The following is a 21,162-nucleotide window of genomic DNA, read 5'->3' as shown; positions in this document are numbered from 1 at the left end:
GGTAAGTTAGAGAATAACACCATAGTAGAACCTAACACCACACTGGAACCTTTCTCGGACTGCTAAAGTGTGAAAGCCTGTTTTCAAAAGTTTGGATGGCTGGAAAGGTAAGGCAAACTGCATGCCCTGTTTTTAAAAAGCACAGCCTCTTTCTTTAACTAGTCACACGGTAAAATCTTCAGTTGCAGTCTGAAGTGAACCAACAAAAATCTTAAATAGTGGGTGTAACAGTGACAATTCAACAATAGGAACAGGATGGAAGAAAAATCCAGGGGTAGCATTGTGCCAACTACAAGTAAGCACTGCAAGTGAGAAGCTTCTGTTTATGTGCCAGCCCTCCAAATCCTGGCAACCCTTTGCTCTCCTGATTGCCGTTAACTTTTTCTTCTTTCTCCCCCCCTCAGCACACTGGGAGGCTCATAAATCTGTGTGGCTGCACAGAGTGCAGGATCTGACATGTAATATAAAATCCAGCAGCTTGAGCAGAATCCAAAGACTATTCTTTTTTTATTTTTAAAGCAGAGTCAGCCTTGAAACATGAAAGCTAAGAAACTAATAAAAAAATTGGTAGGATGGGCTATAACAAAAATAGGGGAAGGTCTGTGTAGTCTGCTGTGGTCAAAGTTCCATTGCATATCCCTTAACCATTCTTTAGGCCACACACACTTTCTTTCATGCATTTGTTCCCAAAAATGTTCAACTAGATGCCTGACTTTTTAACCCAAGGAAATGGGAGAATAGGGGGAAAGAATTACAAACCTTGTGTTTTGCAATCTAAGTTAAAACTCAGTTTCTGCAAACAAAATGTTTCCTTAGTCTGAAATAGCCATTGATGTGCGTACAAAGGATTCTTACTCCCGTTCAAAATATGTTTAGGGTGTAATTCTATGTTCAGCTTATTGGGGAACAAGTCCCATTGAACTCGGCTGGGACCTACCTTAAAGGGGCATCTCTGAAGAGGCATGTACAGGATTGTACTGCATGTGAAGCTAAACTAAAACAAGTCCCATAGTATAAAGTTGAGAATGTTTTGATGAAAAGTTATAAAACAACCCAGCATGGGGTGCCTTGTACATTATACTGTTCTCTGAACAACTTAAAGCTGCCTTTAAAAATCAGCACATACCTTTCTTTGAGTTGTGCATGAATAAGCATTAACAATCATGTGAATACAACATTGTTCCATCTCCTCAAATAACAGAAGACCTTTGGTACAAGGAGGGAATAGCAGCACTTGAAAGGAAGGAATTAATAATTGTTAACTTATTCACATTTCACATGGCTCTGTGCAGCATACAAAGAGAACACAATTTTATAGCATGTTTCAATAATTTATAACTCCTTGACAAGGGCTTGAGAAAGGACTGCCATGTAAATACAAATCACAGGCATGGTTTTCTATTAATGGCTTCTTTTTAAAATGGATGTTCCTTCAGGTTTACTATGTAATTTTTAACTTGTTTTGGAAAAAGGTTACAGGTGGCAAGGTCACTGGATCCCTTCATCTTCCAAAATGGTTGCTGGAAGTAGCTAAAGTATTTTGTTTCCAAACATCTAAAACAGTGTATTTATGGAATGTTTATTGTAAGTATATCCACTATTATATAATATCTTACCCGCAGTTATTTAACCCTGTCACAACTCTAAAGAGCAGCTTTATTTAAGAGCCCTAATTCAAATATATGCATACACATGCACTGCATTGCATGCATAGCCCAAGATAATAACTGGCCATCCCCTTATGTCATTGCAATGTAAACAGAGCAGCATGACTGGGAGTCATTGCAATTGTGCTATGTCTGTATGTTCTTTATTATGTAGCTGAACATTAAATCATGGCTATCCAGGAAGGCAAAATGGCTTAGCGACAGGGATGAAGACTTAACTTAATTGCTGTTAAGGAGAAAAGTGATTGAAATAGACATTTGGCTGTGAGTAAGCGCTGTGGGTGGCGCTGTGGGTTAAACCACAGAGCCTAGCACTTGCCGATCAGAAGGTCGGCGGTTCGAATCCTCACGACGGGGTGAGCTCCCGTTGCTCAGTCCTGGCTCTTGCCAACCTAGCAGTTCGAAAGCACATCAAAGTGCAAGTAGATAAATAGGTACCGCTCCAGCGGGAAGGTAAACGGTGTTTCCGTGTGCTGCTCTGGTTCGCCAGAAGCGGCTTAGTCATGCTGGCCACATGACCCAGAAGCTTTACGCCGGCTCCCTTGGCCAATAAAGTGAGATGAGCACTGCAACTCCAGAGTTGGCCACGACTGGACCTAATGGTCAGGGCTCCCTTTACCTTCTTTACTAAGCACCATTGAACTCCTTAGGGCTTAATATCTGGGTGTAAAGGATCACACAGTTAATCCCACCTTTATATTGAGGGCGATTTGGCTGAACCTTCACTATTTGCCTTAGGGCCTTTTACAGAGTGAGCAACTCTTGGTGTGGATCAAGGCCTGCAGGAAATGAAAAGAAAGTTGCTATCTTCTGTTGGGATCTTGAAAAGTCTAAAGCTAACTCAGTCTGTATTCTGCTGATCTGTAACATATCAAGAATATTTAAGTCACAGTACTTTCCTATTATAAAGATGAAGCTTATTTGCCCAAATATTAGTATATATAAAAAAAATTGTTTGATACCTTTTTTGATACTAAAACTGCAATTCTATACTCACCTGAGAGTTAAGTTCCACTGAGCTAAGGCTTCTGAGTGGACTTGCTATAAGTTGCCCCTTATTTTCTGAAGTGTCTGCTCAAGGCTAGTTGAACATTATCATGTAGCAACTGCTTTAAAATGCCCAGACTGAGTCCAAACAAATTCCTCCCTTAGGTAGGAAAGTACAACTCATCAATGATAGAAGTACGGGATTTCTGTGCAAAATATCTATAGCTCAAGCAATTTTAATGAATACCACTAGTGATAAAATTTGCCATCACCTACTTAGGCTTTCCTGAAAGGAGCAATTAATGAGGATAATGACAATTAGCAATTTTTAAACTTCCAAGAATGCGTCTACAGCAGAACTAACAATCCTTCCCCAAAGCAAGAGTTCTAGTTTTTACTCTGCTTGATGAAGATTTTAAAACCTAAAGAGACATAAGTAGAACAGCCTTCCACTTGAGTTTTTCAGTATTCAAATTTTAAAGCTGTTAATTTTAAATCTGCTACATATGCCCCCAACTACTGGATAATATGCAGAGCAGGGTTGTCTTCAGGGATATTGAAGCTGTGGGACTTTTCTTGGGGAAATTACCTTGCCCCTTCCCTCTTGATTTTAAATATTTGCCAGGCCAAAGTGTCCACTTTCCAGAGGATTTCTGATTGGCTCTGCTGAGTGCTTTTGGTTTTATTTCTGCTGCTCTGTTTAATGTTGCTTATTAGTGTTCATGGGGCAGAGGTCGTTAGTGTTGCATCCAGGGGCACAATGGTGCCCCTGAAGCCTTTCCCTAGTGCCCACAAAGCCTCTGAATGCTTCACTGAACTGCCACCTTGGTCATGACGGGGTAATGGTAGTTTACTCCCCCCCCCCAAAGTACATACAGCTGAAGGAGGAAGTTGGAAGAATGGCACTCTTCTTTCCTGTTTCAGCCCCATGTGCTTTTCTAGGTTCAGGTTAATTCTACCTAGATCCCTTGGAAGTAAGATGTGCATGCACTTCCTTTCTTTGGATTGGGGGGCAGAAGTGACCAGGGTGGTGGTACCCATGGAACTTGCTCAAACATCCAGATGTGCCCACAGACCTAAAACATGTTAAAGGGAGGTTACAAATATTTTAGTATATAATGTATTTTTTGCTCTATAAGACGCACCAGACCACAAGACGCACCTAGTTTTTGGAGGAGGAAAACAAGAAAAAAAATATTCTGAATCTCAGAAGCCAGAACAGCAAGAGGGATCACTGCGCAGTGAAAGCAGCAATCCCTCTTGCTGTTCTGGCTTCTGGGATAGCCGCACACACATTTCCCCTTACTTTTTAGGAGGGAAAAAGTGAGTCTTATAAAGCAAAAAATACGGTATTTTGTGCATGTGTGTCTCTGTGCGCGCGCGCACACACACACACACACACACAAGCTTAAGTTGTTTTCAGACTTTATTCTTAGTATTGGTTCTTCTTCACTGAGGCTGTTGTCAAGGAATATAGTATAAATAAATGCTATGCTGCTCATGCTCTAGTGTTTGGAACACCTGTTTTGAAACTTCAGTTAAGACTTGCAGCCTTTCTTCACGCTAAGAATGGGATTTTGTGGCCATGACCTATATTCTTGGCCAGAATCAATGACATCAGCCAAAGTGAGGGTAGAGAATAGGGAGCTTTAAGGATCAGGACCTTTCCCCTTTGTATAACTGCATTTTAAAACGTTGAAGTCAAAACATTTATGTTTTAATACAGTGAAATAGACGTGTCTAGGTCTCATTCCTTCCGTATTATTTTTGCTCTCAAATTATTCCCATACAAATCTGAAAGGCAACATACTCAGTGTATATCCTTGAGTGCACAAAAGAAAGCACATCTTTCTTTGTGCTACACTTGTGTGGGGAGGCGAGAGAAGGAGGCCAGACTTTAATGTACCTGAAACACTAGATTATTCCCCACAGTCTTTTTAATGGCTCTCATCCTATGTTCACTTTTAAGTTTATTTGAGATTTTCTTCTAAGTAAATGTGTATAATTTGGTAGCTCAGGTTTTGTTTTCACTGTGGAAACTTGGTGTTGCTGTGTTTTAAGTGGATGAGTAGAGTGTGAAGAAAACTAACATGATTAAAACTGGATTTGAGCACTGACAGAGTTCCTGTAGGTATTAAGGATTAGCAGTAACAGCTGTTGCTCTTCTCATTAGTAGAGAGGGTAAAGAACTTTTTTCCTTAAAGGATGTTTGCCTGGCAGGCTGAAGGAGAAAATTGCTGAGTGTCTGAAGGAACATGTGTCCCAAGGTAAGAAACTGGCAATGTTAATGCAACTAAGGTGTTGAATACTAAGAGGAGATTTTATAGGGCTAAAAGCAAATTTGGGATATGGGGGAAATATCCTATTGCACAGGAAAAATAACGTGTATATATTTAACTACTTACAAAAATGGCTGTAGCAGGGATTATATTGGAAGATGGGAGTGTGTGTGACTCAATTTGTTCAAAACCTGTGCTAATTCAAGGGCTGGGTTTTCAAAAAGGGATTCCTTTATATGGCCTTGTGTTGTCTTCAGTCTGTAAACGGTTTCAGAAATCACTGTGGAGGAAAAGAATTGAGCTAAACATTGGCTCAGAATAAGTAGTTCAATATTTAATAGCATCTGATCAGGTACATTTAAAGGTGGTAGGAAAGTCTATACAAGCTGAACTCTGCATAGACCCATTCTTGTGTATGAGCTTAAGGTGTTTTAGGACACTAATTTGAATGCCAAATGGCTGATATGGTCTGGTAGGATAGAAGAGATGACTATAGAAGCTTATGGGATCAGCTAATGGATAACTCTTTAATGGAGAACTGATTTTGCTGATAGGCAGACACAAATGGAAGGGGAAGGAATAGGTGGCAGGAGGAGATTGGATGATGGATCTGCAGTGCAGATGGAAATGATTTTTCTACTCTTGCATGTTTGCTTCACCACCCTTCATTCTCTCCAATCTTAACTCACCTTCCAGAAAAGCTGGGCTTTTGTTTTGTTTTGGAAAGTATGAATAATTAAAGGAAATTTTGGAGTCAAGTATGACACGAGGCCTTTAAACTTCACTGACCACATATGGAGTGGTAACACTCTTGGCACTGTACCCCAAGAGAAGTGACCATGAGACCTAGGCCTGACTTGGACAGGACCTTCTGCTCCTTGGACCTTTCCTGCCATAGCTCTATATTGCTGCTCTACAGTATTCAAGCAAAGCTGCCTTTAATAATTACATGTACATTTATACTTTTGAAGGATTTATTTCTAAGAACATGAATATATTCAGCATGGGTTTTTAAAAATATGAGCACCTCCCTTTTTCCTATTCTTCTTTGGTATATTTCTAAGTCAGTAGGGTTGTGTGTTCCACCGCTGATCAGGAGGAGCACACAGAGGTAAAGTGAAAGTGGGGGAAATCGGAGAACTGATAAAATGTTGGGTTTGAAATGCTATATTTAAATGGCTATATTGGGACAGTTGTGAATTCTCAACTTTTAAAGATGCCTCTAAAAAGTATTTTAGAAAATAAAATGGCATCAACATGGTGGGCATCATTAAGTACTTGTGTCCCTGTTCACTACGGATGCCATGAGGACCAGCCAATAAGTGATATGAATTTTGTATATGGTCATAGGCTGCTTTGGGAAATATTTGCAAAAGCAGTATACAAATTAAATAGGTATGTGTAACACGCACAGAGGAAGTTGCTTTATACCAGCTCAGAGCATTTGTTCACCTAGGTTGATCGATTAAAATGGAAATACCTGGGATCTTCTGAATGAAAAGCATGTGCTCCTACCACTAAACCCTTCCCAACTTATGCTTTCTCATCCCGCATTGTACTTGCAGTTTCAATGGCTGTGTTGTCTTCCAACTACTCAGTATGGGGTTTGAATGCTGGGGGGAAATGCCAACTGCCCTTCAAGGATGTGTTAGCTGCAGCAGTGTCCTCTGAACTGTGTGTGGAATCAAGTAGCTGCTATCCATTCCCCACGTGCTAAACATTGGGAAAGGTCCATCGATGTTTCTGATAGTTACCCCACTGAAAACCTCCTTTCTCACAGTCCAAAGCTTGTGAAATTGACAGTTTCATCTGAAATTCAAAGGTGTCACTGGTGTAGCTTCATACAAATTGTACTTTAAAAAATTGATTGAAAAGCACTGCAATAACTTCCAACGTCTTTTCCTGACAGGTAGAGGAAGAGATGAAAGTTCAGGCACTTTTTGTTGTGTGGGCATTGACAATCCTGTGTTTAGTTTCATACACCGCAGCATTCTCCCATGGGGCCAGTCTTTCGGCATGTACTGATATGAGGCCCAAACATATCAGAGCTCACCTCCAGAACCCACAGAATAACTATATTACCATCCATACCAATATATCCTTTTTTCCAGGTGACAAGGTTCCAGGTAAGGAGTCACAGCTAATTATGATGTTTTGGGGGAAAGCCAGAGGGATGTATTCAGTTAGAGGCCGTAGATCAGGAGCGGGAACCTCAGCCTTGGGAGCCACATGTAACCTTTTAGGCCTTTCTATACAGCTCTTGGGACTCTTCCCAGCAACACTCCTTCTCCCCAGGCAACACTCTTCAGTGTTGCTGCTTTGCATGAGCCTCTGGTGGTTTAGCCTGGCTGGAATGTGTCATTGAAACTGATAATGCTTTTTGCTTGCCTGGATGGTGCATGGAGAGTGGTATGTGAGTGTGTGTCACAACTAACCTACTGTACAAAGGTAAAATTCCTTGTTCTGCCCACTTTTGCTTTATGTCCCACCTATCACTGTGGCAGCTGGAAGTTTGCCCATTGGGCAATACAGCCCTCAGGCTGAAAAAGGTTCAAAGCACCGAATCCCTTCTCAGTTGCTCTTTGCTGCTTAAGATGGCATGCATTTGCCAAAGTCCCAGTTGCTCTCCAAATGCAGGAGGACAAAACTGATTGAATGAACAGAAGAACAAATAGCAAGCAGTAAGCAGATGTAACAGCAAGACTAAATTTGAAACACTAATTAAAATAGTCAGGGCAGTTTTGAAAATACTTATGTGGCTCACACAACAAGCACTTTACGGGTATGTTGGGAAGATATATTACTTAAAATGAAACTTGCTCTATATGTGATAATTAATGTGTGTTGGGTGTAACTGTGTGTAAACAGAAATCGAAATGCAGTTATGCTCATGTATATTACAGAAGGAGTAGCTTGCATGTGACACTGCTTGGAATAAAACACCAGTGTTTTTCATACACAGTTCATGGATCACTGCCAGTTACAGTTGGCTCTCATCAAAGGAGATGACTTAGCCTCCTGCTATGGAAGCTCTAGTGACTCCCTTCTGTTATGGCAAAGAAAGCTTCACTTTCACAGGCTAGAAATACCCCACCCCTCATCCTTCATGTGTACAGTTAACCTGTGAAGGGGGGGGGGATAGGACTGTGTTTGCTGGCCCCACTTTGACACCGTCTTAGTTGCTGTTCCTGCCCCCTGGTGTCAACACATTTGCACAACTTCTGGCAGTGGGTTCTGTGCGCATAAAACTGTATGTGCGTATACTCTTCAGATCTGGTTGGACTACAACTCCTATCATTCCTGGCTGAGACTGATAAGAGTTGGAATCCATCAGCATGTGGAGAGCCACAGGTTCCCCTCTCTGCTTTATGAGATTTGGATCTCATCATGATGAGACCAGAATGTTGACAGTAATCAGTGGAGGTCAGTATGGCAAGGCTTATTTTAGGTGTATCTCTCCCCGCCCTAGCCCCCTGGGACCCTAATGCTAATATTGGCTGTGCTTAATAAATTACCAAGGGCAACATTTATTTAAAAATATCTAAAATTCCAACAACTTGGCATTGCCAAGCACACTTCCTAACATGGAATGTAGATGCAAATTTCACAACGCAAATATTAAAATGCATTTCCAAGGGCTTATGTTATTGTGTAACTTCCACTTTGTCCCCAGTCACCGTCAGGAGCACGCGTGATTTCATGGGCTTTATGCTTCAAGCTCGCAGGGTATCAAACGATCAAATTGCTGGCACTTTTGTTTACATTCCCCCTGGCTCCAAACTGCTGACTTGTTTTGAAGATGGCGACACCGTCACCCATTCAGACAAGTCCCTGAAGAGAAACCTGTCGTTCGTGTGGAAAGCACCCGATCAGCCCATAGGAGACATCAGGTTCTTGTAAGAAATTTTGGATTGTTAAGATTGAAGGTCTGGTCTGCTTGATGGTTAACAGATTGGAAATCTTCTAGTGGAGGAATCCATGGGTGCTAGCTAGCTGGCTCTTTGCAAAATTTACTGAGGAATGGTAGCATGATATTGATTCTAAGCTCAGAAACATAATTGTCACTATAAGAGAACTTGAACCAGGTCTGCTCCATTATTGTTCCACCATTTCAATATCCTTTGAGTTCCACTCTGTTTGTAGTCCAGTAGGAATTCCACTTGTAGAAACTACAACCCATTTCCCTACACAATTACTTTCTGTTTTTCTTTTTCCTTCCGGAAGGCTTTTAAAAAAAGAGTTTAATTTTTTTCCTATAAAATCCTACCCAAAACAATTTATTAACTATTATTTAAAAAAAATCTTTCCTGCAGGAGTGTATGCTGAAAGGGGAAATAAGAGAAAACGTTTTATTTCTTCTCTTTGCACAGGTTTACAGTTGTACTCCTGAGGATTTAAGTCAGATATTTAAAGTCAGACAGAGTGGCAAAGCATCATTTTTATGCTTTCTCTTTTTAAACCTTTAAACTGTATATAAATGGATTTCCAACATTGATCAGCTCTGCTCTCTCTGGTAAAGTGAAACCTCAACATTTTGGAAGGCGTCCAACACAGGCAGATTTCATAAGCATCCTAAATGCTAGTTAGTAACTGCCCACCCAAACAGGGCAGTATAGGTTTGGATTCTAGCCTTAGGGCACATTTACTAAACACTGGGCACAAGTCCTTTTAAGTAAACATTTTTAGAATTGAGCAGTACATTTTTTCCTCACACAGCTAGCTCTACCTGCCTAGAGAAACTAAAGCCAACTTTTGAGGGCATTCATGAGGCTGTTGTGGAAAGAGATTACATTTTTCTGTTTCCCAGTGTGACACTTCAGTGCTAAGACAAGTTCCATCTATTAAAAATATGTCTTTAACCAGTATACGTTTCTATTTGACCAGGCCTTTGTCTTTGTCTGATCAACATTTTATGTTCTTTTAAAAACTCAACAACTTTGGCTACCCTCCCTCAACAAAAATTCTGGCTACACTTATGACTTGGTCTCTCTCTCTTTTTTTAATGACATTCCGTTTTCTTCCCCTTCTTGACTATGGCGCTATTTTTGTCAAATGTAAAATTAATTTTTAAAAAGCTGATTAAATTAAAAGTAACTCCCCCCCATGTGTTTTGATTAGCTCTAATTGTGATTTTATTTAAAACCCCGTTCACTAAGGTTTCAGCTGGTTATTTGTTGTCATTTCAAAACAGAAAAGTGTTATGGTCTAATCCTTTAATGTCTTTTAGGCTAATTCTGTTTGTAGATTTTAAAAAATTCCCTTTGATTTACCAAATGTTCTGATGATTTATTTATGGTACAGAATGACTAAAGCTTTGCTTCAAACACTTTTTAAAAAACAGTTTATCAGTCGTCCAGTCGTACTTTGTTTATTGGGCAAGGATTGAATCTTCCACTGTGTCTCAACAAACACAGAACAGAACCACAGCTGAAAGTAATGTAGCCCCCAGTGTAATAAAGCCAACACCTCTTCAAAAGTCTACTGATCTAAAAGGAGCATTTGCTGCAGGGAAAGGTATGTTTGTATCTGACATCCTCCCCCCCCCCCAAAGTGGAACCTTTCTATAGGTCTATGCTATGTCATGCTTCTATTATCTTATATTACTTAGAAGTATTAGGAATTATATTAGTGCAAAGCTTCTATTTTGGACAAACTTACTCCATCATTCCTCTTTCCCATCTCCTGTTTCTCTTCTATTTCTTTCTTCTAACTTCCTTATCTTCCTGCTTATCTGATTGAAAACAGAATATACGTACAAGCCGAAAGATGAAACTTGTTTTTCCAAAGCTGTAAGGTTTTCTTCTAACTTTTATTATAAGCCAGTGTCGTGTAGTGGTTAAGAGCGGTAGTCTCGTAATCTGGGGAACCGGGTTCGTGTCTCCGCTCCTCCACATGCAGCTGCTGGGTGACCTTGGGCCAGTCACACTTCTCTGAAGTCTCTCAGCCCCCCTCACCTCACAGAGTGTTTGTTGTGGGGGAGGAAGGGAAAGGAGAATGTTAGCCGCTTTGAGACTCCTTAAAGGGAGTGAAAGGCGGGATATCAAATCCAAACTCTTCTTCTTCTCTTCTTTTATATTACTGCTTATTGTCATTGGGAATAGAAAGTCTTAATAAACACTGCATACATTGCATGAAAAGGTCCTGTTTTCATTACCCAGCTTCTCCATATAGATCTTGGAAAGACTCCTGTCTGAAATCCTGGAGAGCTGCTGCCACTTGGTGTATAAAGTTAGACAGTACTGAGTGAGGTGGACTACTGAAGTGGCAGTAAAAGACAGCGTGCTGTGTTCCCAGAATGTAATGTGGGCTAATGAATGTGAAAGTATTTGCCTTACTGATTGTCATGATTTGAATGTCATGATCATTCCCTTCTTGTGAGGTTCTCCAGAGGCACCTATCTGGCTACTACTGGAAACAGAAGCATCTAACAGATTAGATGTGTCCAATCCAGTACTCCAGTTATGTCATCTTAACAAATAAGAAATATATACATAAGATAAGCATGTTCAATATTTTAAGAAATGTCTGCTAACAGTATTATATTTTTTAATGTTTTGCTTTGTGCTTAACCCCAGAAAGTTCCACTCCTGACATCATCTTAACTCAGTTTGCAAAATTTACACATACTAGTCTGACTCGGCTTGCAGCCACATTGATTTTGGATCCATCTTACAGTGGACGACAAGTCTCTGAGCCTCCTGACAATGGAAATGCTCTGTCTGAATCCCTTGCAGACTTGGTCACTTCACATGCCATCAGTCGCAGTAGAGAAAGACAAGCTAATGGAAGTGGCACAGTTGGTGATCTCACACTGGAGCCATCACTTCAGTTCCAGGATCTCGGCTTCATAGCACAACATCATTCCTCCAGCCACAGCATGTACAACAGGTACTGTGTGAGCATTACATGTCATGCTGCACATAACACTTATTGCACTAATATTTATGAATATTGGATTTGCCAAAACATGGCAGAGTCTTAAAAGATTGTGAGTGCTGCATCTCTCTCTCTCTCTCTTACATGTTTGTATTTCATTTTAAGTGTGTAAAGAATTGTAAAATAACAACAGCAGAGCTTTCAAACACTGCCAGGTGTAGGCATTCTGGAGGACCAAGACCAGCTAAATGCAAAATGGCTGCCATTTGAAAGTTACCTGGAATGATAGCTGTCCAGTAGCAAAATAAGATGCTCATGGAGAGAGACAGTCTCTGGAGAGATTGTCTCTGCGGCTTGTATCTAGTGTCACCATTGTGTGTGCAGAATTGACTTCCACTTGTGCAAAGGGAATTTTTCTTTCCCCCTTTTCCTTCTGTCCCCTATGCATCCTCCAAATCTCTCTTGGGTTGCCTCTCTGGAGCTGATTCTGGAGGTTGTGCAGGGGGCTACAGTGGAGGGGGGGAAAATGGAAGTCCCAGTGCTCACAGTGTTGGGCACTAGTCCATTCCTTGTCATTGGTTTTCAGCTCCAGAGCTCACCTGAGCGTATGATTTCAAATAACCTTCACATAGTGCCTATCTTATATGAAACAGATCTGATTCTGTGGCACATATGGGCTGTGGCTCAGTGGTAGAGTAGCTAGCTTGCAGCATCTCCATGTAAGTCTGCGAAGGACCTCTGCCTAAAACCCTGGAGATGTGCTACCTGTCCATGTAGACAATGCTGAGCTAGATAGACCAGTAGTCTGGCTCTGTGTAAGCAGCCTCCTATGTGGGGTTCGTATATGTGACATACCATACAATTAAAGCATCCCAACCAGAGTTCTGAGTAAGCTTTGGGAGGAATTTCCCTATGACAGTTAGGAACATGCGTGCAGAATACAAGCTGAATGAAATGTAATTAATTTACCCTTTGCTCCCCAACATTTCAGGAGAGAAAATACTTCAAGCTTTCCCATATCACAGCTTTGCTCTACATGTAAAAAAGGCATGGAGGTAAGCACTGAAAGGATGGCATTTGATTTGTTTTCAAGAAAGATCTTTGGTAGTACATTGTTACTGTTCTGCTTCAGCATTGTGTCTTTCTGACAGAAGCCTAATACGATAAAAGTGAGATGTATTTGTTTAAACTTGTACCACACTCTAATCTCACAGAGTTGTGCAAATAAGTAAGAGCTATTGCAGTGACCCAACACATAGCTAAACCCTACTAATGATAAAATTTATCATTTTCCTGCTGCTTTGTAAGGCCTGCTAGTCAGAGAATCACAGTGCCACTGAATGCAATGAGAACTTGTCTCATTATTTAATCTGCATTGAAATCGTAAGAGTATAACAATGTGGGACTGAAAACAAATCTGTAACTGTATTCCCACCCCCAACCATGTATATGGAGAACAAATTGTCCTTGAAGGGTTGAACTCAAAAGTATAATGGACACACTTCTGCTTTGTTTGCTTTGTGATGGGAAAGTCATAGGCTTGGTCCCATACTCACACGAGGCTGAACAGACCTTGTAGGGAATGTGTTGTTTGTTTGCAGAACATTTGGTTCATCAGAGGGTTGGCCTGCTGGTAATGGGGCAGAAGTCTTTTGCATGTAGAAACTCTGGTTTTTACTTGAGTGAGGAAGAATTCTTTGTGACTTGAAAACTTGCCCCCAGTCTACAAATACAGAGGATCCAACAAAAGCTTGATTTTAGCCTTCCGGAATCCTGTCTGGAATGTCTGGCACACGTAGACTGCATCTGAGGTCATTTCATGTCTCTTGATAAGCACAGATTGCCAAAACTGATGTGCTTAATTAGTTGTGACCTAGTTAGCTTTAAGATTCGTCGGATTCTGAAGCAAATAATTCTCTCCCCACTATTACTGGCTTCAGACACAGGCATGGTGTGTAGACCACAGAGAAAACAGGCCGAGCAAAGAAGTGCATTTGGTGAGTTTCTCTCCCCTTAAAGTGTCTGAATTTAGTGAGAATCTGAAGTACATTCAGAAAGACTAAATGAGCACAGTGCTACAGGGCTGCAGTACTCATGATGGCAGGTCCTGGAAAGAAGGCTAAATAGTCAATGTCTGATTTTCCAGTCAGTGGATTTTGATGTAGCTCACGTATATACAGAGGCATTAGTGCTGTTCTCGCTTACTCCAGTTAGAGGGCAGTAGACTCTCTGAAATCTTAAATACTAAGTTAAAGTAAACTCTTGGAAGAGGGTCCCACTGGGTTTGTGGTACCTTTTTATGCAGACATTCAAAGCTATTGTGTTCTAAGTGTTCATTTTGATGCCAATTATTCCTGGAGTTGTATAGACAGGAGACAGCTGGCTGTAAACAGCTCTGCTGAAAGAGGATAGACATGTCTTACAATTAACCCTTGGGCCATAGATACAGCATACGGATATGCTCTTTCAACTACTACGATTCTCAGTAGTAGTAGCTTTCCTAGTCCTGCTACTCAGTGTTTTCTTTTGCTCATAATATTAGGGACAGAACACAGAAGTGATACAGATTCTGCTCAGAGGCATTACAGTTCATAGGGAAGAGACATGGCAGCAGTGTCAAGGAGAGGGTAGTAATTGCCGCATGAATAGTAGGGATAAGACAGAGACTGTCAGAAGGCATAAAAGAACAGGCAGATGCTTACTTCATAGAATAGGATAAGCTGAGAGATGGTGACTTGCCCAGAGGTCACCCAATGAACTTTATTACTTAGTGAGAATTGCACTTAGTGAGAAATGCACATATGGAACATGCATTTCCATAGTTTTGCTCTTCTCTACCATATTGGCTCTCGCATTTCCATTTTCCTTAACTGGCAGTGGCCAAGAAAGCTCCTGGTGGAGTCTAACCTAGATGAATAATAATAATAAAAATAAAATAATTGTACTGCACCCATATGACTGGGTTGCCCCAGCCACTGGAGTAGGATTTCCAACAAATATAAAAGCATAATAATACATTAAATCCTTCCCTATACAAGGTTGCCGCCAGATGCTTTCTAAATGTTGTATAGTTCTTTATCTCCTTGACATCTGATAGAAGCATTTGATTGTGCAACAGGCTAACTTTATTCTCCTCTGTCTATAAAACCTATCAGACATTTTTTGAGCGAGCACAGACCAGTGGGGTAAACAAAATAGTTCTGTAACATTCCTTTACCCAAACGCCAAGCCCATCACCAAAGCATATAACGGCATCACAGTAAGAAAACAACATGCTCATCTCTGAAGGTCACACAGCATAAACCTGCTCCTACCTCTGCAAGCTAAGAAGCCTTTCTAAAATGAGAATTCTGAATGCTAATCAATGGTTACCTATCTTCTTCCTCATCCCCTCCCATTGGTCTGATTCAATACTGTTCTAGGATCATTTTAAGAGCTCTTAAGAAGTGGTGTGCTATTATGATGAGAACAGTTATCTGTGAGAAGTGTGATGATTCTAGTAGGCTAACAATGATAGTTTTGATCTAACTGAACAACTAAAAGGTGACTGTATATCTCAGCCAAGATAATGGCTGTCACATCCCATGTGCACTTCATCTCTTTGTTTTTAAGGGGGTTTCTACAACACCTAACCCAGGCCTTAGCAAGTCTGTGCTACCCGTTACAGCTTCACCGCTGGTCCACTTCCAGGATCCTCTACGCCTTCCAGGCATGGAAACAATATCAGAGCATTTAGGTAGTGAAGAGGACACGAGTGTCTATCAGAGTTTATCAGGCACTTCAAGGAAGATGGCAGAGAAACAAGCAGCGACGTGGGAAGTTCCAGCAAACTTCCTGCCCCAGGCTGAACTTACATCACATGAGCAGGAGGGAAAGGGCAGAAAGGATATCCCTGGGAACACACTCCTGAAGGTAACAAGAGCCACACCCAAAGCTACTGTTTCTGGAGGAGGAGGAGGAAAGCCACACAAGGAGTCCCAGCTTGTAGTAGCTCAGCTGGGTGTTCTCCTTGGATGCTCTGCTGTCCTCAGCATGGTGCTGGCTGTTGGTCTACGCTGCATCCATTCCCAGTATTGTCACAAGCGAACGGAAGTGTCCTTTAGTGAGCCAGAAAATAATGCCATGGCACTTCAGGAGAATGGGGAGATGATGCATTTCAGAAAGATACGAGAGAACAGCTTTGTTCTGGTACAGGCAGAATACAACTGGATCAGCCCATCAGGCAGTGGGAAAAAAGCTGTTCTCTAGGATGGTGGTTGTTCTTCCTGTTAGATGTCAGATAGCTTCATCTGTAGGCCTGCAGTAGAAAATAATAGCACAGGAAGCAGAGCAGTTGTATATAACCATCTAAGCAAACCTATTTTGTGTAGGCATGATTTTGTTGCAATGCAGATGTATCTAGCTACTTTGCAGATATTATGCAGATGTTCTTACATTCAGATATGAAAACATAAAGGTATGTTTTGTTCAAAGTGTAACTCTTAATGCAATTAATATTGCATACCTGCTCATTAAATTGGACTATTGTTGCTATTATGTTTCCTTTGTTGCCTTAAGGTAGTGCCAAAAATAGAAATCCTTCCTCTGCCACTGAGTGTCACCTCCTAGTTCGTCTCTGCAGAAAAAGTTTCTGCTCTTGCAGTTCTTCTTTTCAAGTAAACAGAAGCCCTTTGCCCTCTTCTCACTTAGGTTGCAATGCCTTTGGTTTGGTGTGTGAGATTTCTCAAATCAGTCAAATGTTTGCCACTTGAGGTAACTTTCCTCTTTAGAAAAACAAAACAGAGCAACACTGGCAGTTAAGAAAATTGATCCATGGGATGCAAACACTGACTGGCTGCATTGTGAATTGATCTCCAGGAAGGAAACAAAGACACAGTAAATGCCACCTTTTGGCAGAGGAACATGGCTGCTCATCAGGTGTAAATGGAGAGAAAGCTTCTTCTAGCCATTTGCACCTTGATGTGCTGGCTTGTTTAATCCTCACGGCTGGCAGTTGCTTTGTTTTCTACATTGGGTCAGTTCAGCTATTGGAACAATTGGAACAAAGACCTCAGGTCAACTCAGGAAACCCAATGGATAGCCCTATTACAACTTTTACAGCCTTTTAGCACTTTGACTGGAAAAACTTTCTTCGGATTCAGGTTGCGCTGGATTAAAGAAGGCCTGAGCAATGGTTAGTCTGAGACCAAGTTGAAGTTCAGAGTTAATTGGCAACGGCTATTTACTACTCTGAGTGCAAATCCTTCTCTAAGCATACCCAAAAGGTATGCTTTGGGGAATCCCAAAGTATGTAGAAATATAAAAAATTATCATTATTAAGGGGGGGGGGGCCCAGGGAAGGCATGCTAAATAACCATGCAATGCTGGCTGACTGTGGAAGTAGGTGGGGCAAGAGAACAGAAGACCAGGGAATCAGGAAATTTAATGGAGTATCCTGGGAATGGGAATGGCTGGCTGGCCCTGAAGAGAAGCACTCTGAACTGCAACATTGTTGCAACACTCACTTTAAAATCACATATCTTAAAAAAAAATTCTGCTTAACCTGAAATAGATTTAAATAGTCATTGAGACCATTAAATTGTCATAGAATGGGATGCACTGGGCATGCCTCTCACAGAGCTTGCTATGTATTTATTAGAAACAGTTATATCCCACCTTTCATCCTCAATATGAAACACTCTGCAAAAAGATTTTTGAAAAGACTTCAAAACTCAAAATATATGCAAAATAAAGTACAAGGCATCAGCTAATAACAGGGAAATAGTGAGGGAAAATAAAGGTGATGAGATGACTAGGAAGAAACAAACAACTAAAACATCTCTCAATCCCTTTTGGCAATAGGCCATACAGGGTGTGTGGCCACATCTTCCCTGAATTATTTTCAGCTGCACAATTATGTGTTTCAGATGAAGGGATTCAGCTTAAAGATGGAAATGAACGAGTGCACTGAAAAAGGTTGAGAAAGTATGATGAATTACTCATTCATTTTCATTAGAAGCAAATACTGCAAAACTTTTCACTGGAAAATAATGCAGGCTATCACAGAAATCATGGTAAGAAAATATGTGCAGCTGAAGTCAGTAAAAAGCTATTACAGAAACAGAGAAGACTGCAAAATGAATGTTCTTCCTAGAAAGATGATCTGGATCTGTCAACTAAGTCATAGGAAAAGTGATTAATCTAGTCATATATTAGGTGTCTTCTTTGTTAAAGAATTGGGATGTTTTCAATTGAGCATCCTTTCTCTAGCTTCATTGAACAAAATAAAAACTTTGTGCAATGCACAATAGTTGGGCTGCTTAATTTTAAAAGCCGCCTCTGTTCAGTACATTGTTAATGCAATCCCTAATTAACTGAGAAAATGGGTCAACAAGCTGGTAAATATTTAAAGAACTATCAGATTTCATTTAAAAAGTTTGCTATGATGGCTTAGCAGTTTATGAATAAATTACAAATTCTTAAGTCCTCCCGCACTATTTCTGTCTGTCTATGTTTAATAATACTAGATTGTTATAGCTTAGGATGTTTTTTAAACACACACACACACACACACACACACACACACACCAGCCCTTGCCTAGTCCTATCTTCTGTAGAGAAGGTTAAATGTGCAACTTGAGGTGCACATAGATTAATTGATAGTATTATAGTTTGTCTCTACTTGTCGTGGACAGCCATATTTTAGTAACCTGGCTGCCTCCCAGGACCATTTTGGCGAGGTGAGTTTAGTAAATGTGGAGCAAGATGGCAGTGCGAGGTTACACAAGTGATAAAATTTGCTCCCAGTTTTTGCTCAGTCAACATATACCGGTATATTTAATCCACTAACTGAGCATTTTTTGTTCCCTGTTTTGTGTGAACTAAAAATAGATCAAATACGGGTTAAAGTTCAACTCCCAGACCAGGGCACTGTCTGAAGGTGCCTGATGCAGCAACCTTGTTGAAGCTGAGCTGCTCAGGGTCTGATTCTAATCAGTGCCTGGGAACCCTATGGAGACCTCTTTAAGAGCCCCATGGCAGAAAGGCAGGATTATAAGCGTATTTATTTATTTTAATGAACTTAATTCAGTGGGTAAGGGTAATCTTGCCATCACAACCTCTGGTCCTCAGCTCTATGCCTCTAAGAAGAGAGCAAGATTATATCTCACAGTGTTCCAAGGGTGAAGAAGACCAGTCATGAAGCACTTTGTAAATTAATATTAGTAGTGAAGTTACTTTCATACCTAAAAACAATTCTTGGTACCATTTCTTTAGCACGCAGTGGCATGAACAAGCAGTGCAAACCAAGGTGCGATTATCCAAGGAAGGGTGGTATGGCTCTCCACAGTTCACGATGAGCGCTATAGGACAAAGACAGTGGACTGCAGGCAGCAACATAGTCAAGAAGTGCAAAACATTGTGTGCTTCCCTTCCTATACTAGTGTCACCGGGAACTGGACAGGAGCTGCATGGGGCTGCGTGCACTGGTGGGTGTGAATTTGGCCACCTCACACTCATCCTGCTCACACATGCACACAGCCGAGCTCCTCAAATGATCTGAGCAAATGGGTCAAGGAAAGGGATCATCACCCCCTCTCTGCTCATCACATGGTTGAGATGATGAATGGGAAGAGGCTGGTTCACATCGTCAGTCCAACTCTGCCCACACCAAAGCTGTGTGTGTGTTGATGCTACTGTATTAGGGCTGAGGGTCAGGAAAAATTGCGTGGGGGCCAGATTAGCCCCTCCTGCCTGATATTGTGCCCTTTTCCTTTCTCCCATATAAATATCTGCCGTTGCTGCATATGGGAAGAATGACAGTGTGGAGCTTGTGGATAATGTAGTTGCGAGGCAAACTTGGTCTTCTGCCTGGACCCTGTTTTCAGGGACACCACAGAGCACATGGAAATATGTTACCCTAGATTGTGTAGGCACTTCCATCACCCAATGCTGTGGATCATAATGAGGTTACAATTGGTATTTCATTAGGAAAGAATACCAAGCCATGAGCCATGTAAGTCAAGCGAACTGTAGGGAGTAATGAAACACAAAGCCAAAAGTGGGCATCTCTGGAAAAGAGGAGTGATAATTAAAATTAGCAATACTGATCAAATATAGCAATGGCAAATCAGTCACTATCAATACTGTATTAGCTAATTAAAGCACACATTACCTTTTTAGTACCAAATGACACTGTCACACCTATGACCTTCACTGCCATTAGCATGAGTGCCTAATATTAACATACTGAGTGCTGGCCAAAAGCTTGACTACATGAACTGAGCTTATTTTGACAGGGCATGAGCCCAGTGCCAATGTTAGAGCTTGGCAGAAGATGATGTGTGAGTTATTCTTGGCAGCTACCAAGTAGCAAGTAATTTATACTTCTAATGAATGATTCTAGAAGTAATGAAACCTCAACCATGCAAGACCCAAGTTCCAAGAAGCAGCTACTCAGATCCTGTATTCTGGTGATCTCAAAATATCTATTGCTAAGAATAGCTTGAGGTGGCAGGGGATGACAATAACACTTTTATTTTGGACAAATGCAGTCTTTTGTGTGCACTCTGGCGTAGCTCTGTTGCAAATGAGAAGCCAATGCACTGGCTATACTTTGCTGAGGGTATAGTGGTATTGCTAGGCATGAAAATACAGAATTTATTAAATACAATGGCTTCTTTCCCACCCACCAAATTACTGCCTGAAAATAAATATGATTTTATTACTAGATTTACTAGTATTAAGAAAAACACCACTACCACTGCTCTGATATATTCTCTTTCACTCACTCACTCACATGACTTAGTATTGACCCAAACTGAGGAAGAGGTGATATTCCAAATACAATTTTTTATAGAATCATAGAATTGTAGAGTTGGAAGGGACCTTGAGGGTTCTATAGTCCAACCCCTACAATATTGCTCACAGCTGCCTCTGGGTCAGCTGACTCAAACCACAAACCTGGTTAACAGTTGTTTTTGTGAAACATGATACTCTTTTCAGCAACTGAGGTAAATAGTCCCACTTTCAGAGTGAAAACAGGAAGAGTTGCCCTAACTCTGATTTTACTTCAGTGTGCTGTCACACAGCCAAATCAATTGGTTTTGTGGTGCCATGGCATCATAATGCTGCCTATATGATCCCTGATTGGCCAGAAGACATAATCAGAAAGTGGAGGAAACTTACCCTCTGTTTTAAATTTTGCACCAAAAGTAAGAATGGTTGTGAACGGGTAAAATAGCATGGCACACCAAAAAAATCCTTGCCCACAAAAAATTGGTTCAGCCCTAATCTAACGACTCCTCCCCAATGGAGATAAAGATATACAAAGGAAGCAAATCAAGCCTATACAATAGCTGAAATGCTAATAAGCA

At 40.9% G+C, this 21,162-nt stretch overlaps 1 protein-coding gene and 1 long non-coding RNA gene across 7 annotated transcripts; one reads left to right on the top strand and one right to left on the bottom strand.

The window, feature by feature from the left end:
- The first annotated feature begins 9 nt into the window (after positions 1-9).
- REELD1 (reeler domain containing 1) lies at positions 10-16,342 on the top strand. Of its 6 annotated transcripts, none has more exons than XM_081021983.1 (9): positions 10-107; positions 4,859-4,921; positions 6,843-7,059; positions 8,607-8,829; positions 10,275-10,447; positions 11,509-11,821; positions 12,801-12,864; positions 13,750-13,806; positions 15,422-16,342. In XM_081021983.1, exons 2-9 carry the CDS (start codon positions 4,910-4,912, stop codon positions 16,055-16,057), a joined length of 1,695 nt encoding a protein of 564 aa, XP_080878109.1. In that variant the 5' UTR covers positions 10-107; positions 4,859-4,909; the 3' UTR covers positions 16,058-16,342. The 6 variants fall into 6 exon arrangements, with proteins under 6 accessions (XP_080878109.1, XP_080878107.1, XP_080878108.1 ...); XM_081021981.1 differs by lacking the exon at positions 10-107 and adding an exon at positions 938-1,584; XM_081021982.1 differs by lacking the exon at positions 10-107 and adding an exon at positions 938-1,584 and having other exon boundaries at positions 4,828-4,921.
- On the bottom strand, positions 15,974-20,952 carry LOC308485907. The gene is made up of 4 exons (XR_013990848.1): positions 20,750-20,952; positions 19,033-19,857; positions 16,314-16,570; positions 15,974-16,106 (listed from the first exon to the last, which is right to left on the bottom strand). It is a non-coding gene; the product is annotated as an uncharacterized lncRNA (long non-coding RNA).
- Positions 20,953-21,162: the final 210 nt, after the last annotated feature.

Source organism: Podarcis pityusensis (genome assembly GCF_964106645.2).
Source record: "Podarcis pityusensis genome assembly, chromosome: 9".
Classification (NCBI taxonomy): Eukaryota; Metazoa; Chordata; class Lepidosauria; order Squamata; family Lacertidae; genus Podarcis; species Podarcis pityusensis.
The sequence above is the reverse complement of the archived record's forward strand: the minus strand, read 5'-3'. Positions and strand labels throughout refer to the sequence as shown.